General features: G+C 41.8%; 1 protein-coding gene across 6 annotated transcripts in view; it reads left to right on the plus strand.

The window, feature by feature from the left end:
• PUM1 (pumilio RNA binding family member 1) overlaps window positions 1-18,256 on the plus strand; it is a 137,418-nt gene extending 119,162 nt beyond the window's left edge. For all 6 annotated transcript variants that reach the window (XM_082247703.1, XM_082247704.1, XM_082247705.1 and 3 more), the window contains exons 20-22: window positions 4,845-4,966; window positions 9,132-9,324; window positions 16,654-18,256. In XM_082247703.1, coding sequence (XP_082103829.1) covers window positions 4,845-4,966; window positions 9,132-9,324; window positions 16,654-16,785 — 447 coding nt within the window. In that variant the 3' untranslated portion in view covers window positions 16,786-18,256. The remainder of the gene's footprint in view (window positions 1-4,844; window positions 4,967-9,131; window positions 9,325-16,653) is intronic.
• The last annotated feature ends 1,206 nt before the right edge of the window (window positions 18,257-19,462 follow it).

Here is a 19,462-nt window from a genome sequence, read left to right on the forward strand (position 1 = left end):
GACAGGGGCGCTTTAAAAAATTTTTTTTTTTTCCTATTTATTTTACCTTTATTTTTTATTATACATTGTCCCTTTTAAAAAAAAAATAAAAATTTTTTTTGATCACTTTTATTCCTGTTAACGTAAATATCCCTTGTAATAGAAATAAGCAGGACAGGTCCTCTTTATTGTGATATCTGGGGTCAAAAAGACCTCCGATCTCACATCTACCCTAAAAAGTAAAAAAAATAAATAAATGGACCCTTTTAAGGCCGTTGGGAGGAAGTGACGTACGACGGTCCTCCAAGGCCATAGTCAAGTGAGGGCCATCTTGCCCTCACTCGACTTCCTGCCTAGTAGCTGAAAGGTCCGGATAGTTTTCCTCGCTACCGACGGCTCCGGGAAGCAGCGGGAGGGGGACACCTCTCCCGCCACACATAAAAGTGATCCTGCGGCGTATCCGTGGCTGGGAGCACTTTTATGTGAAAGAGGACCGCCCGTCCTGTAAGAAAATACCGGGGTTATGGCAGTTAGCTGCTGCCATAACACCGGTATCTAGCGTCAAAGTACTCACGTAAAACTGCGGCGGATGGTCCGGAAGTGGTTAAAGAAATGCAATTATGATAATGTCCTCATTCTGTCACACTTAATATTACACCTTTAACTCTTGGACCAAGATGCTGTAAAGGTGTGTTGCTTCCTTTTCTTAGAATCAGTCTTTGAAATGTAATATGCTAATATTTTCCATATCCTTTGGCCACTTGAGAGTGACCCAGAGATGTTTTCACAGTTGTTGCTTTTAGAGAGTCCTAGACATTCAGCCTGGGCACTTTATCAGGTTTCAAGGCCTCACAAGATGGCTATGTAGTTGAGTAATCTACTATAAAGATTTGCTTGTCACCCATTTTCCTAAATACAACCCCAATTTCAAAAAAAGTTGACGTTGTGTAAAATCAACATAAAAATAGAATGCATTTATTTCTAAATTCCATAACATCAAATTTTATTCACAACAGAAACTTTATCAAATGTTTACATTGAGAAAATCATTTTAACAAAAATAAGGTGATTTTGAAGAGTTGGGTCAGGGCAGCAAAAATCTGGCAAATTAAGTGGTACTAACAAGGAAGGGCTCATTATGTTAATTGGCAACAGGTCAGTAACCTAATTGGGCATAAAAAGCGCATCTTAGGGAGTTAGTGTCTAAGAAGTAAAAATGGGCAGAGGTTCACCAATCCGTGAAAAGCTGCGTCTAAAAGCTGTAAACAATTTCAAAATAATGTTCCTCAATGTAAAATTGCAAAGACTAAATATATCTACAGTACATAATATCAAAAAAATTTGAGAATCTGGTAATGTCCAGAGTGCAATATTGGATGCCCATAATCTTCGCGCCTCAGACAGCGCTGCATTAAAAACAGGCATGCTTCTGTAATGGACATCACTGGATGGGCTCAGGAATGCTTCAAAAAATCACTGTCGGTGAACACAGTTTGCCCTGCCATTGAAAATTGCAAGTTAAAGCTCTATCATGCAAAGAAGCCATACCTGAACATGATCCAGAAACGTTGCCACCTTCTCTGGGCCAAAGGTCCTTTAAAATGGCCTATTGCAAAAGTGGAAAACTGTTCTGTGGTCAGTTGAATCGAAATTTGACATTCTTTTTGGCACCCATGGGCACTGTGTCCCCCAGGCTGAAGAGGAGAGGGACTTTCCAGCTTGTCATTTCGCAGGTCAAAAGCATTAATCTCTGATGGAATGGGGGTGCATTGGTGCGTATGGAATGGGAATCTTGCACATTTGGAAAGGCACCATCAATGCTGAAAGATATACCCAGGTTTTAGAGCAGCATATGCACCCATCCAGACATAATCTTTTTCAGGGACAGCCTTGCGTGTTTAAGCAGGACAATTTTAAACTGCATCTATGACAAAAGCATGGCTTTGTAGTAGCGGAGTCCAGACCTTTCACCAATTGAAAATATTTGGCTCATCTTCAAAATGAATAATATGGCAAAAGTTCCAGGACTTTTGAGCAGTTAGAATCCTATATCTGACAAGAATGGGACAACATTCATTTCCCAAAACTCCAGCAACTAGTGTCCTCAGTTCCCGAACATTTACAGATTGTTGTTAAAGTTGAGGGGATTCTACACCATGGTAAACATTGCCCTGTCCCAACATTTTTGAGATGCTTTGCTGCCATCAATTTCAAAATTACTCTATTTTTTTTTTTTCTTAAAATGGTACATTTTTTTCAGTTTAAACATTTTATATATTTGCTATTGAATAAAATATGGGTTTATGAGAGTGGCAAATTGTTACGTTCTCTTTTTATGTAGATTTGACACTGCTTTCCCCCTTTTATGGTATTGAGGTTGTAATTCTAATTCTTTTAGCTATGCATTTGTTTTTTTTTCACAATAATTGTATTGATCCTTGAAGCCCAACTGGCCGTTCATTTTAAATCTTTTAAGTACATTCCAGGTGCATCAAAACAAAAGCTGCACAAACTTATAGCTTGTTTTCTTTAAAAGTCATCCACAGCCTGAGTAGTAAAGTATGTCCCGTACCTGCAGTTGCAAAATGAACACCCTTGCTCTGTGTGGAAGCAACGATCAGTTTGACATGCCTTCTGTTGAGTGAGAGCTAGACCTTGCCAATCAGCAGAGAGCATGAGCATCTCAGAGCTATATATAGGGCTGACTCAATAAGGCATGCATTGGATCCCACTTTGCAGCTGATGGCAGGGAACATGCTTTTCTACTCAGGATGTAGCTGCTTTAGAAAGCTAAAAAGAGTAAGAAATTAAACTTTTGTTTTGATGCACCTGCAATTTATTTAGCTTATTTAAGGTTTCAAGTGGACTTTAAATCAGTCATAAACACGCACAGTGTTTTTGTTTTTATTATTCTTAATATTGGCAATAAGTGTGGTGGTAATAATTGGCCAATAAACAAGATGACAACAATGTACATTTTAAACTGCGCATATAATGTGGCGTAAAGGCGTAGTTCACCCTTGTGATCATTACATGTTCTCGTATTTCGGGTGTAACCTGTTCAGCATGCACTCCCTCTCGCCCTTCAACCCCCTGCCCACGACAGCTGGCAGGAATCCCCTCCCTGCACCCCCTATCACAATTTGAAAGCCGTGCGGCTGGGCATTTCGTATATAACATATGGGGGGGATGTTTGATAGGCTTTTGTCTACTTTAGACCTGCTTCTCACTGTTTAAGTTAATGGATGCAAAAGCAGCTTGAAGCAGGTAAATGCAGCTTGGCTTAGAGGTCAACTGTTGGTTAAATGCATATGTCAATGCACTTTTAAATTTAATGATCTCAAAGGAATTTCAAAGGGATCTCAAATGAGGCTAAATGCACCTGGAAGCACAGTGCATTTCCCTGTTGACTTGAGACGTTCCTGACCCTTAGCTATTCATTCTACCTAGATAAGTCTCATAATGTAGCAAAATGTAATCATTTTGCATTTTTTGTTATCTCTTGTGATATTTGTACACGTGTGTGGATTTCCAGTTGAGTTTTTGGAAACTGCTTGTAAATAAAGTTGAGATGTATAACGATAAGCTATTCTTATTGTAAAAAATATATATGTAGATCACAAATCCACCCTCTCTGGTAATATAATATATCCCCTGCGCACAAGCAGAAATACAAATAGTCTTAGACACTACCGCAGCTACTAAAAAAGGAAATTATGTCTAGGTATACTTAAATCAATCGTCCCTTGGAACAATGAAATTAGCATAAGTAGCGCTGATAGAAAACAGGAAATGAATCACCAAGCATGAATCAAATCAAACAAAAATCAAGTCCTTAAACGTCCATAAAATTAATATCTTCTAGAAACATCCATTCCTGGTATAGAGGTGTTAAACTTTTCCAGCAATAGTCCAGTTACCAAGTAGGGATCACCACAAAGTGTCAGGGTCACCAAAGCACTACACCTCCACCGTTGTGATGTAAAGGGGGGTGGCAACTCACCAGAAGCAATGGCCCACCTATTCTCATAGGACAGGCATACAAACTTGTGTATAATGAATCCCACTTAGAAACGACTGCCGCTGCTGTTAATGGACATAAATCTCTGATGGTCTCGTATGTCCCTTTTCCTCTCGGTAAATTGCTCAGGTGGCAAACATAAAGGGGAAAGAAGGAACCTAACTAGCGTGATATTGTTTCAACCTTTCAGATTTTTATTCCAAAAACAACCCCAATAAAATACCACTCACAAACGCAAAATTGTAACAAGCCTTCAACATCTCATAGCATAGTGCCGCGGGTGCCGTAGTGGGCAATATCGGTCCTGCTCACCCCCTCCGCGCTGGTGTCACGGACCTCCAAAGCCTCCGCTCGTGTCACCCGTGCACTTCCGGCGCCGTAAGGTTCATGTTCTGACGCGTTTCGTCATTTCCGACTTTATCAAAGGGCCCTTCTTCACAACGGTGGAGGTGTAGTTCTTTGGTGACCCTGACACTTTGTGGTGATCCCTACTTGGTGAACTGGACTATTGCTGGAAAAGTTTAACCCCTCTATACCAGGAATGGATGTTTCTATAAGATATTAATTTATTTTATGGACGTTTAAGGACTTGATTTTTGTTTGATTTGATTCATGCTTGGTGATTCATTTCCTGTTTTCTATCAGCGCTACTTATGCTATTCTTATTGTAGTTGGCTGTGGGTTTATTTAAGGAGTTTGATAGTAGGAACTTTACCATATAACCTCAGATTGTGTATTCTGTTATGGTTCAGTTATATAGCTACTTTGGTATGTAGATTTTTTTTTTTTTTTTTTTTTATATTCGCTCTGTTAATATAAAACTGTGTCCCTTTTTCACTTGCAGGATCAGTATGGGAACTATGTCATACAGCATGTTTTAGAACATGGTAGACCCGAAGACAAGAGTAAGATTGTTGCAGAAATTCGGGGCAATGTCTTAGTTCTGAGTCAGCACAAATTTGCAAGGTATGTTTGCCTTTAAGCTATGCCTGGTAAAGCAATTACTAAAATTGTAATACTACAATCGCTACAGTGAGAGACCAAAAATCGATATTACTCTACCAGAGTTGTCTTCATAATTACGCATTTGTCTAGTTACAACAATTTACATTTTAAATGTAATAATAGTCTTCAAAGGGTTGATAAATGAATAGAAGCAAAAGGGTTGAAACTGTAGCTCAAGGTTCCCTGCTGGTTTTGTGACTAAAAGCCTAGGCGTTGTCATCATTCTGAAGGCACTGATCATAATATAGATTAGTGGAAGTTGTAGGTGTTTATTATAGGTACTTGTATAGCGCTGTCAATTTACACAGCGCTTTACACACACACACGCGCATGTGTACATATATATTACATTCACGTCAGTCCCTGCCCTCAAGGAGCTTACAATCTAAAGTTCCTCAGTCACATTTTATACATACACCACCTAGGGCCAATTTAGGTCTGGCCAAATGCAAAGGTTGCATGACCCCAGCATTGTTTGTTGTCTTGCACTTTGCCCCATTCACACACTGCTCATTACATAGTCTGTTTTACATTTACATTATGTTGCTTCTTTACTGCTGCTTTTAACTCTTTGAGGATGATATTTCCACTCAGTTGCTAAGAGAGAGGCAGAACAGTTGCATCGTGGCTCACTGCAAATCCTTATTTTTTTTTTTTTTTACAAAAAACTTTTTATTAAAGGTTTTATTTTACATAGGACAACCCATACCAAAAAAACAAAATTACAAAAGAAACGGCACAATGAAAAAATACATGTGTCCCGATCACTCTAATACCAAAGTTTTGAAAGCACAAGCAAAAATGTGAAAGTGAAAAAACTACTAAAATACTGCAACAGCAAATCAAAATATGTATGTACAAAAAATATTGTTGATTATCCCTTTAAGGAGGATTGGACCATGCTTTGTGTAGGTTTTTGCTTTCCTCTTGATCAGTTTTGCTTAGAGTGCGAAGTATACAATGTGATGCTTTTGTAATTGACTGACCGCCAATGTCGCTATTTAAACCTTTGCACGTGCAAGCAGTCTTTCCTTGCTGGCAAATTTTGTTTTAGGAAATGAGCTTCACTACATAATTTACAAATACTAGTTGCCTGGTCATTAGCCTGACTTGGTGGCCCAGAACAGACATGTTGATCAATAATGTTAGGGAAGTCCTTAATGTAGATCTAAAGGCAAAACCTATTACTTTTTTACATTTGAATAAAGTAATAGATAAAAGTCAACTCTTTTGTTTTGGCCATCTGGGTTCTATTCACGAGCTGTCCTTCATACAACAGGAAGTGAGAGAATTTTATCAGAGAGCGAAATCCCCTCTTGGTTGCAAGCAGAACAAGTGTCCCCATGGTAAGATTGACAACAATCTAACCTGGCAGAAGTGTTAACCCCTCACCAATCTATCCAAAACTAAAAAGCGTATTCTTCAAATCAGGCCTAAGCAAATGTCACTACTGTACTGAACTACTGTAGCACTACACAACTTTCATATGACTATATAGGTAGCTGAAGAATACAGTGCATAGTGTAGTTTAGCAACATTTTTAAAAGTAAAACACTCCATTTTTAACAGACTTTATTGAAACAAAATAACAAAATTCAAATCGTATCACAGGACAGACGATTACTTTACAGTAGAACAACTTAAAACCATAAAAAAACAATAAACCGAAAGTGTTAAATGTTCCAATGGCTTGCCTGCATTTTGGTAGTTTTCTCACAATACAAATAAGTGCTGTTCCTAGAGCTGAAAAATGTTGAAGGGGAAGGGAGCATTTGAGCATGGGGTTTCTATCAAAAAACGAATATAACTATCGCAAGTGGAGGAAATGTCAAGGCTGTCAGGTAAAACTGGCTCTGTGTGAGAATGTAGCAGTTATATTATGACTGCAATTGGCCCCTAGCATGAGACACCTTTTTCACACCTCAGCAGGACTTTGACTCTGTCTAGCAAAGCACTGGCTGTTAATAATAGTCCCATTAACTGCTATAGTCTTGTGCTGTGCTGCCTTTACCTCACATGAAGCATCGCATTTTAGTGCCTGACTCTCTACCAGCAATAGCTCTTAACAGTGACATACTTGACATCCGGGGTAGATTATATTTTTTTTAATGCGCACATATACCTTTTTATCTCTAGCCATGAAATGAAACCAGTAATGGCAGAAAAAGAGACTGGTGTCCAGCAGCAAAATGGGGATGATTACACTGTGCTGAATAAAATAAAACACAAGGGTTTAATAGCTGTGCACCGTGTTTTATGGTAGCGAAGTACTACAAAACATGAGGATAATAATGATGGCTTGCGTTCTCAAAGAGGGTAGCGTCAGTGGGATAAAATGTACCCCATTGATGTTTGCAGAAGTATTTTTACTGGGGGACAGAGCTGCAGTAAGAAATCTCCCTGCCTCCCTTTACGTGAGCCTGAATAATTCTAATGGTATTAAGTCTGGGTAAAAAAAATGTGGGAAAAATAAATCATTTTCAGAAATCTGTTGAGCAGGAAAGACCAATTCCTGAAAGGACCCTGGGATGATTGTTCCTGCTTAACACTGGCAGCCTTTAGAAGGTATTTTTTTTTTAATGTTCAAACTAGACCTGTAGAATGACAGGTTTTCTTACATTTTCTATAATCTCAGTACATACTATAGTGCACTGCAATGCGCACGTTTTTGTGCCTTTTTACTATGTGCGGCATCAGGCAATCTATTTAAAATGAATGGCCTAAAATGCACCTCGGCAAACCAAAAAATGGCACCACAGCCCACCAAGGCATGTAATGCCTAATGTGGTTGTGGTAGGCCCTAAGAATAGCACAGCCTGTCTGTAAAAAGAACAGAATGTGAATGGAGGAAACAGTAGGAAATGCAAACATTTAGCTGACAACTCAAGAAAACATGCTAAATCTATAAACTAACTCTCTACTATTTAGCTTGGCTTTAGAACATTTGATGAAGTTGTCAGAATCACCAGTGTGGGACAGAAGCAAAATCTTATGTCAGTGTGTAGCTGCAGAACCAAGATCCCTCCCTTTTTTTTTTTTTTTTTTTTTTTTTTTTTACTGCCTGTCTGGCACACTTGTGGGACTTATGCCCCGTACACACGTACCGATTGTCGGCCGTAAATATTCGGCCGACGACCGATCGGCCGATTGTAGGCTTGTTAGTATGATGCTTCCAACAGCGCACTTTCGGCTGAACAGAATCTGTCGTGCAAGCAAAATTTTTGTTGGCCAACACCAGAACGGCCGATTGTTCGCCAGTCAGTACAGATTTCGGCCGACAGACAGCAGATTTGCAAGACTGGGCATGCTCAGAAAAGAAAAAAGACAAGGAAAGTTAACCATCACATGACATCACTTCTGCAGTCGGCTGTTGTTGGCCGACAAAATTCGTGTGCAGTCTTTTGCACTTTTCAGCGGACAGGACAGCCCTGGACAAAAGACGGCCGATCAGTCGGCCGACGATCGGTACGTGTGTACGAGGCATATGATCCAACTTGTGAGACCAAAAGTTGCAGGACATGTGAAATTTATTTTATTTATTTCAGGTACTTGTATAGCGCTGTCAATTTACGCAGCATTTTACATATACATTGTACATTCACATCAGTCCCTGCCCTCAAGGAACTTACAATCTAAGGTCCCTAACATACATACACAGTAGGGCCAATTGCCATGTATCTCTATATGAGCCATTCCAATTGACACTACTGGGTGCTGCGACTTCAGAAAAGGTTCCTGCACTACTTTGATCCAATTTTGACCCAACTTCAATGCCAGAGAGTGTAAGTGTTATCGAAGTTGTATCACTGAAAGTCACGAAACTTTGAAGTCGGCTAGTTTGAAAGGAGCCTCACTGTTTGCTTGCTTGTTTCAGGCCAGTTACTGAAGCACCTAGCATTTTGCAAACGAAAGGACATTTATGACAGCCTAGCTGGTTGCCATGGCATTCCTTCAAAGCCAAGTGAAATATTTTTATATTGTGTGTGTGTGTGTGTGTGTGTGTGTGTGTGTGTGTGTGTGTGTGTGTGTGTGTGTGTGTGTGTATACATCTGTCTTTATATGTAAATACAAATTGCTCCAAAGGTCTGCATCAGTTTCCCTTTTTTTTTTTTTTTTCATTTGACAGTAATGTAGTTGAAAAGTGTGTGACGCACGCCTCTCGCACAGAACGAGCAATGTTAATCGATGAAGTTTGCACGATGAATGATGGGCCTCACAGTGCCTTATATACAATGATGAAGGATCAGTATGCCAACTATGTGGTGCAGAAAATGATTGATGTAGCAGAACCAGCTCAGCGTAAGATTGTCATGCACAAGGTGAGCAAAACGCCTGCAAAAGTATGTAGCTAGAATTGAAATACGGTGTATAAATACAATCGCCGCAATCACCTACTCCTATATAAATGTAAAAAGCCTGAATCATATGCCTGATAATCCAGGCTATGTTCTCCGCTATCACTTGGTTGAATGTGTCCACATGATTCATAAACCTATAGTGCCTAGTATAAGTGCAGCACAATCACATATACATTGTGCAGTATTACAACAACATAAAAAAATGATAATCAAAATTAATAAAAAAAAGTCCCAGTGCAGTAATACAGCAGCATGAAAAGTGATGCTTTAAACAGGACTTCACCACTGTATATATAATTTGTGACAGTTCATATGTCAGTTCATATGTCTTCCAATGTGTCCAGTGCTCACCACCTGCAGGTGAAGTGCCTGCTTACCTCAAATATCAGAGTCATAATAGCCTTAGTGAACTCCCACTCTGGATGGTACAGCAACACTCCTACTGTTCATGTCACAAGGAAATGCTACTTCACCTTTCTAATCCTCAAGGGTCGATGGAACATATTATAAAATAAACAGAAAAACATAGTGGTTAGTGCAACAAATCATTTTTTAAAACCATCAAGGGATTAAAACACTCACAGGAGCCCTTCCTGATCTACAGTCTCCCAGCACTCTTGTGCTCTTTGGTATTGTCCCCCACTGGGGTGCCACAAGCTGCCTCCGTTACTTACTTTGGCATAGTTCGGAGACCTGTGTAAATGCTCCCCTCCTTTTTTTTTTTTTTTTTCTCCCTCACTAACTGTTAATATGTTGCTTGCACTTAGAAGTTCAGCACTTAGAAGTTCAGCCTATCTTTGTGTAGCATTATGGAGGATTATACTCCCCTTGATGTTTGCTATGTACCCTCTTTTAACCCAGCATGGTCTTTTCCATGCTTTAACTTTGTTACATTGTACTTATAACACATCTGTACCTTGAATGCTTACTTGTACCTTTTTTGTACTGAAACCTTTGTTCTTTCAATAAAATATTTGAACAAGAAAAACATTCACAGGAATAAATGAAAAACATGCATAAATACAGCTCACCACGCTGACATGACACCAATGGCTAATGTATGATGTCACAGACTTCGGCTACTCCCATACGTGTTACACCCTCTTAATGGACTTCTTCAGTAGGTGGGGAGCCGACAGCATACCACCCCTTAAATAGCCTCGTCACTAATAATTAGCTATTCCAAATAACATACGAAGGGGGGGCAAGACTGACAAACCTGATAAATCACGTGATGAGCCAGTGTCCTCATTTTGCCTCGTACACACTACCTGAACCGGGAGATGCCCTAATCTCAAGGCTATTTACGCCCCCTCACAGGGACCCACACATAACCCAAAATGACGTGTCCGCTATGAGAGCAGACACATAAGGCCTCCAGAGGTATGAAAACCCAGAAATGACATGCCTCCGAATGCACGTAGTCAACCGGGAATCATCTGACTCAGCACTAGGGGACACAGAACCCACTTCTAACGCGTTCAAATCCACCCAAGTTGTGTTCTGTACTTTTAAGTTGTATTATTTCCTTGTGACATGAGCAAGAGCAGTGTTGCTTTACCACCCAAAGTGGGAGTTCACGAAGGCCATTGTGACTCTGTAGTGGGGTCAGATATTTGAGGTGAGCAGGCACTTTATCTACAGGTGGTGGGCACTGGACACATTGGCAGGCATTATATGAACTGTCACAAATTATATACACAGCGGTGGAGTCTTGTTTAACCCTCCTCTTATGTTAGAATTCCGTTACTATCCATGATGTTTAGGGTCGGTTTTGACCCGTGTTTTAAATCAGCCATAAAATACCCTCTGAATAATTATTTATCATCAAATTTGTTTCTTACCTCTTGGTTACCTTGTTAGGCCTCTTTATCCTTGAAAAGATTGGTTTTAATATTTTTGGTGTGACCCCTTAGACCTTTCTTTTGATAGCATACCTCTCATTTTCAAATTTAAAAAATGGTAAAATAAAGTCAGCAACTCTGAAATGTATTGGTCCTATGTTTCTTCACTTTATTTAGAGAAGCAGACAAGCAGGAAAAGAGATAGGCCCCTCCCTAACTACAGCTCACAGGGTTGAGAGTTGATTGGCTGTGTTACTAAGCAGAGAGAGTGTTTATGATTTCAGTTTTGACACTTATTAGTGTCCTAAAATCCTATATTATAACTGGGTCAGAATTGACCCTAACACCATGAACGTCTTAATTTTCACCACAGTATTTTATAATTTAGTGAAAAGGATTATTTTTCTATTACATTGTTTAAATAGAGGTTCCTGACAAAGTAAAAAAATCTTGATGCAATAAACAAATTTTTCTCTATCGCTCATTGACAGACGTAGTCCTCGGTGATTCAGCACCTTCGGGTTATGCTGCCCTCCATAGGAGTAGGACTAGACAGGAAATAAAATGCTCTGGCCACACCCTAGGGGCAGTCCCCGAGGGTATATCCTCTCTCTCTCTCTGCCACAGCAAATCAGTTTTTTTCTGTCTAGTTAGGAGTAAGGACCTAAATACCTTGCTGGGATCTTCGGTCCTGGCAGGATTTTTTTCTTAAAAAGATTTTGACAGCTTTTTTTCTCCAGTGTTCCTGTGAGATCTTCAAGCAAGAAAGCTGAATTGGGCGACGGGCTGGATGTTGAGATCCGGTGGTCACCCCAGTTCAGCCTACGAGCGCGTGCAGGCCATAGCTCCGCGCTGGGTCGGCCGCGACATAGTCCCACTGGAGGGACTGACCCTGCGAGTTAAACGTCTCGCTGAAACGCCAAGGACCATGAGTCACGGCGTCCGTATTGGTCGACAGCCCTCCCGCCCCGGTGGAGAGGGGTACTGTCAGGAGTTGGCGCCCACCTGGTTCCGGTATGGTGAGTAGTATGTTCCCCCTTTCCCCTGACGGGTCTTGTGGTGAACGCGGGCCCCTCTCTGTATGGTAAGGATGAGTTCCCCTCTATCCTTTAACATGGCACAGATCCCCCTACTTTGAGTGTGATTTTTGTGTGCAAAAAGCCAGGAGGCTTGGTTTGGGAGCTGACAATCTAATTGTAAATATGTTAAAAGATTGTAATCAGTGGCAGTACTGGAATCTTACTGTGATAATATAAGTATCCTACCAGTCAGAAGCCACGGACATGTAGACTGCTTTCCAAGTCAGGTCTCCAGCAATAGCAGGCCTTCCGACGGCCATGCGGTCCGCCAGGGTCCGGTACCGCCGACCAGGCTAAATCCCCATGTAGAGAAGGTGTTGTGATGCTCTGCAGTCACACCGCTATTCGGTACAACCGCCGCCATTGTTTGCTAGATCGCACGAGGCCGCCATTTTGGCGTAGCCTCGTGTCTCCAGCATGGGGGCGGCCATGTTTGAGGTGATCCAAACACCTCGTGGAGCTAGGGGAGGCGCCGGAAGGCGTACGGAGGGGCGGAGCCGCCTCCTTTCTTCCCGGGCAGCCAGCCAAGAAACTTCCTGTCGGTTCGAGACAGTGCTGAGACAAGTGCAGTGGAAAACTCTGAGCAAGTGGTGAGCCTGGGGGTCTATCTCTATCTCTCTCGCTCGATAGGGGTCCCTAAGCAGCTAACACTGAGGGGCTTTGTGGCGCTGGGGGTCTAACAAAAAAAAAAAAAAGTTTTATTTTGGATTGAATTTTCCGGGTAGTAACTGGAATTATCATGGACCCTGCCACACAAGCACCCCCACCTGTTTCCCTCGAGGGGACCACGGGACCCGCCGGTGCACAGAGTATAGACGCATTTACATCAGCTTTGGAGTCTTTGGTGGCTCGGGTGGAGACGGCCTGTCAGGGACGGGGGTCAAGAAAGCGACCCCCGCCTACCCCTATATCATCTGACACCTCTGACTCAGATTCAGAGATGGTCACTGCAGCTGCAGGTCCCTCTGCAAGGGCTGTTATCTCAGGTAAAGTTCCCTCAGACAGTGAGGAGGACGTTCATTCTTCCGCCATAATTCGGGAAGAAGCATTGGTGGACGCACTAGTTGTGGCAGTGCGGGAAACCTTAAGACTTGAGGTTTTACCGGGAGAGGCAACTGAAACAGCGATTCCCTTTGGTACTAACAAGCCCATCAAAACGGTGAAGGTTTTTCCTGTACCCAAGTGTTTTGGTAATAAAATTAAAGAAGAATGGGAGCATTCTAAGCGTACCTTTTACTATTTCCAAGCGTATTGCTAGACGCTATCCGTTTGAGGAATCCCTCATGAAGAAATGGACGGTTCCACCGGTGGTGGACCCACCTATTTCCAGGCTGAATAAAGCCACGGTTATCCCAGTGGAGGACACTTCGTCCTTTAAGGATCCGGTGGATCGAAAGGTGGAAGCGGAGTCCCGCACTATCTTCTCCCTGATAGGGTCAGCATTTAGACCAGTAATTGTTATTGGTCTAGTTTCCCAGACACTAACGGAATGGGCGAGATTGGTACGCCAAGACCTGAGGGGGAAAGATATCCCCCAGGGAACATCTGATTTGATGGAACAGATTATACAAGGGCTACAGTTTGTCTGTGACGCAGCCTTGGATGCTACCCCCCTATTAGGGCATGCATCTATGTCAGCGGTAATCCTCAGACATGTGCTGTGGTTAAAATGCTGGTCAGCAGACCTAGGTTCCAAAAAGACCTTGACGAATCTCCCCTTTCAGGGGAATCGCCTATTTGGGGCCACCCTAGATGAGATCATTAAGGACGCCACTGGGGGCAAGAGCACTTTCTTGCCACAGGCTGCTAAAGCTAAGGGACCTCGTAACAAGCGAGGACCTTTCTTTACCGCCCATAAAGGGTTCGCACGCCTGGCTGGAACAAGCGGGAAAGGCAAGACTCCTCCAGGAGGGTTCAAGAAGGGCTGGTCGGACAAACAGAAGACCGACTCAGCCAAACCCGAAGCAAAGGATTACACAGCCTGAAGGTGCGCCCCCATCCGGTTTGAGGGTGGGGGGACGTTTTCACCGGTATTCAGGACATTAGATCGAGCATCGACCACTGCTACCGGTGCGATTCTTCCCTTCCAACATTTAAGTACTACAGGGAGCGGTAGTCACCGTTCCCTGAACAGATCTTTTCCTTTACCTTTTCCAAAGATTAGTCTCAATTCCCCACAGGAATCGGATCCGGTTGACCAGACAGACCAAGAAGCCTCTAGCCAGGTGACTTCGGTCCCTGAGGTTCAACCAGGAAAGATCACCGTTCCTGATAGGAATCAGGTGTCTGATAAATGTGTGGGAACAGAAAACGACCAGACTTTGTCGGATGGTCGGGGCCAGATAGCTCTAGGGACACCTGGTTCAGATCCAGTCAGCGCCAGTGGTCCTAGAAATTCTAGGCTGGCCTCGTCAAGCCGGCCTGGCCGACTTGGACATGCTAGTCGCGGACGTTCCGTGGGAACTTCGTCTCAGGGAGTATCTGCGGTCTCAAGGACCAATCTACCATCGTGCTTTACAGTCGCTGGTTTTAATGGCCTGGCCATTGAGACCCAAGTACAGAGGGTTGTCAGCTTCAGTCATTCCTACCCTTATTAAAGCAAGGAAAGCGACTTCCAGCAGAGTCTATTATAACACATGGAAGACTTATATCGCGTGGTGCGAATCTTTAGGATTTCCTCCACGTACCTATTCGGTGACTCGAATATTGGCCTTTTTGCAAAAAGGGGTTGAGCAGAAACTAGCCTTGAGCACCATCAAGGGTCAAGTTTCAGCATTAGCAATCTTCTTTCAGAAACCTTTAGCTACCAAGTCCTTGGTGCGGAATTTCATCCAGGGGGTGCGGCATCTGGCTCCACCAGTCCGCGCGCCCTAACCGCCCTGGGATCTTAATTTGGTTTTGTCGGTTCTACAGAAACCTCCCTTTGAAAACATCAGGGAGATTCCCTTGCTTAACTCTATCACTTCTGCACGCAGGGTGTCAGAACTGGCTGCTTTATCATGCCAGTCCCCATACTTAGTGATTCATAGGGATAAGGTAGTACTTCATCCTAAGCCATCCTTTCTTCCTAAGGTGGTTTCAGATTTTCATCTGAATGAAGATATTGTACTACCTTCCTTGTGTCCTCAGCCCAAGCATCATCGGGAACATGCGTTGCATTCCTTGGATGTGGTTCGGGCAATCAGGGTATACCTGAAGGCTACGGAATCGTTCCGTAAGACGGATTCACTTTTTGTGATCACGGATGGCCCCAGAAAGGGGTTGCCTGCATCTGCCGCGACTATCGCCAAATGGATTAGACAGACGGTGGTACAGGCTTATTCTATTAAGGGTCGGAGTCCTCCGTTCCCTGTTAGGGCGCACTCCACTCGAGCGCTCAGTACTTCCTGGGCCTTCCGCCATCAGGCGTCAGTGGTCCAGGTATGTAAGGCGGCCACCTGGTCGTCGGTACATACCTTTACAAAATTTTATAAAATTGATGTGATGGCATCGGCGGATGCCTCATTTGGCCGCAAGGTTTTGCAGGCCGCAATTTGAGGAGACCGGAGGTCTACCTCGAGGATTTTTTCTGTTGAAAAATTTTTTGTTGAGTCTCATCATTGAGGATGAGCATTGTAAAACTTTTAGTTGGCACCGGTTGGGCCTTCTAGATTGGATTTAATTTCCATTTTTCCCACCCCTCATTTGTGGTACTGCTTTGGGACGTCCCGAAGGTGCTGAATCACCGAGGACTACGTCTGTCAATGAGCGATAGAGAAAAATGGATTTTTGTAAAATCTTACCGTAAAAACCTTTTCTCTTAGCTCATTGACAGACGTAGTACCCGCCCCTCTGTTTTGGAGTTGGGTTGGGTTAAATTCTCTAAACACTGCTTTGTGACATAACTGATTTGCTGTGGCAGAGAGAGAGAGGATATACCCTCGGGGACTGCCCCTAGGGTGTGGCCAGAGCATTTTATTTCCTGTCTAGTCCTACTCCTATGGAGGGCAGCATAACCCGAAGGTGCTGAATCACCGAGGACTACGTCTGTCAATGAGCTAAGCGAAAAGGATTTTACGGTAAGATTTTACAAAAATCCATTTATGTGATACTTATAGACATTCAAAACCTGAAAACGGGTCGGTTCTGACCCTAACATAAGAGGAGGGTTAAGGGACTTATTTTTTTTATGATTTTTGATTCATCATTTTTCATGCTGCACCATTTATGGGATTTTTTTTTTTTTTTTTGATATATAATTTTTTAGGTTGTAATACTGCACAATTTATATGTGATTGCGCTGCACTTATACTAGGCACTAAGGAATTGGAATACATCATCTAGCTAGAACATGAGAAATAACACTTTTTTTTTTTTTCTTTTTTTAGATACGGCCACACATTGCCACTCTTCGTAAATATACTTACGGCAAACACATTCTTGCTAAGCTGGAGAAGTACTACATGAAGAATGGTATGGATTTGGGTCCAATGTGTGGTCCCTCAAACGGCATCATCTAGAAATCTTCCTGGACCCACTGTATCTCCCTATTTCTGCCCACCACGTGGGAGAATCAGGGTGTAGCTCTTTCAAACCAACCTTTGTAAATGTCTTTAATTTTATTACACCTAACATATTATTTTTAATAATCAACTTAACCTTCCCCCCAATGTATTTCTGTATAGAATCACTTGTACATATCTTGTACATGTCCTGCCCCCTTGCTGAATGCACATCATTTGTGCAGCAGAGGCCATGTGAATAAATTTGCTCACCAGAATCCAAAAGGATTTTGAAACTTTGTTTTTTTTTTTTTTTTTTCATTTTAAGACGAGATGCATGGTTTCCCTTGCCTTTGTTTATTTTAAAACATACTTTGATGAACCAGAGTTCTCCATTTCTATCTGTATGTTCATATGTATACAATTTTTTCTCTTTTTTTTTTTTTCCTGAGAGAAATCAGTTTTATTGTGCAGAAATTGGGATTGAGGCAGACTGCCCTTTTTACAACTGTATTATTTGATTTTTGACTTACTTTAGCATGTCTACCTTAATTCTAACCCGTATACCCTTTTTTCGCTTTGTATAAATATGTAGTGTATACTTGATATAGATATTTGCATATATATAAAACTTTGTAGTATTTTTCTTTTAGCTTTTTTGATGTTTAAAATACAGATGTATCCTGCAGTTAGTGGACATAAACCCTTTTGACTGTAAAATTGTACATTTGTAAAACCTCAGTAATGTAAATGTGAGTTTGAAAATTGACATAACCCCCTTCCTTTTTGGTAAGAGATAAGAAAAGACAAAAAAGAAAAAAAAAAACTTTAGGCCAAACTGTGCATTTCCAGGATTCTTCTACAGATATATTGGTCGTGATGTTGTAAATTGTAAATTGTAATTTCAGCCAGGCAAGACAAAACTGCATTTTCCCCCTTTTTTAGTTGGTGTTTGATATCTCATTTTACTTCCATTTATAATTGGATTAATGTTAAATTTGCTCTAAATTAGTGCAGATATCTTTTTAAATCCGCCAACTGCAAGTATAATTTCAGATTTTGAAATCTGAACTAAAACTATCCTGATCCAGTTGGAAATCTCGTTAGTTCTTTCCTGTACAGACTATAACATTTTGTTTTGCATTTTGTCTCACTTGTAAGTTGCTGTAACATATTGTCCACTTAATTCTTTGTTTGAATATACAAATGTAATAGTTAAACGGTGTATATTTACAACAGACATGAGATCCCCCTCCCCTTTTGTGTATATTACAAATGAAAATTTTCAAAGCACACTTGTTTAACTGTATGTGTATAATTAAGAATACCCTTTTCAATTGCCGGATGGAGCAGAAGGAGGGCAATGGGGAAGGGGCATTATTGGCCCTGTGGATGCTTCTGATTTAGCAATTATTTTTTGTACTTTGTGTAGAATGTCTATAAATGATGTGTGATCTTTATTTTGAAAATTACAGAACTTTGGAATCTCTTTGCTTGTGGTCTTTTTTTGTACCTTAAGCCAAAAGCTTTTATACCCATCTCTCATTTAAAAGGCCAACACAATATGCTGTGTGTATGCATGCTTTTTACATACAAGTGTAATTTAACAGACCTTAAAACCTAAATTAATGGTTGATTTAGCGCAGTGTTTTTGTACACTTCCATATTTCGACACTAGAAAAGTGTCTTTAGGACTTAGGAAAGTCGTGAATTTGAAAGTTTGTAAAACAGATGAAATTTTGTCCTGCCCGACTTGGGTACTGGCACAGAAAAGTCTCTTTAATCTTTCTCTTATCGTGATACAAAATCGAGTCATATGTGCTTTACAGTGTGGGGACTTTTATATCGTGGTTTATTTGTTGATAATAAAAAAGGGAATATTTGTTGTCTTATAGGTAATTTATAGAATGGTTAATTTTGCCTAAGCAGTGATCTGAAAAATCTCACTATGACCCACGGTTTTAGTGTGCTGCTCAGGTTCGATCACTATGGGGAGTAGTAGTGTGGGTGATGTTGCATCCACTGCAGGAGTGTCAGCAAGGGATGGCGCTCGTCCCAGCTCCTGTAATCACTGGAAGGAAGAGAGGGAAGTTTCTTGGTGCCGCACATCCAGAGTCCTATGGTGAAGTGAGAGAGACTACCTCAGCTTGAACTCCCACCAGCCCACACCCCTGACACATTTTACTCCACCCCTTAGAGCTTAGTCATGGGGATTCCCATGACTAAGCACCGGATATGGAGTGAAACTTGTTGGGGGCGTGGCCACAGGCTGAGGTTGTCTCTTTCACACCACCAGAGGACTCTGTGGCTGTGCGGCACCAGGGAGCTTTCCTTTTTTTTTTTTTTTTTTTTTCCCCTTCCAGTGACCTAAAACTATGTAACCTCCTCCCCCCAAAAGTAGAAGCGGAGGAAGAGCAGAACTTCCATTTTTCAGTGAAGTCCCAATTCCAGGACAAAAATCAGGTGTGGAAAGTTTAGCCTCAAGGGAGCTGGCCTTCAGTTTTCTATATGCCTATATGATTTGGTATCGGCATTATCTAGCCTAGAGGGTAGGATTGCGGACATAATTGCAGCACCACATGGAGGAAAGAAGCAGGTTAGAGCCCCCTCTCCTGAGCCACCCCCTGAATCAGTTCAGGATTGGGCAGAGGATGTGGAAGATGTAGCTGAGGGTGACCCTAAGGAAGGTCAAGCT

The sequence above is a fragment of the Pelophylax lessonae genome, assembly GCF_965119305.1.
Source record: "Pelophylax lessonae genome assembly, chromosome: 2".
NCBI classification, from domain to species: domain Eukaryota; kingdom Metazoa; phylum Chordata; class Amphibia; order Anura; family Ranidae; genus Pelophylax; species Pelophylax lessonae.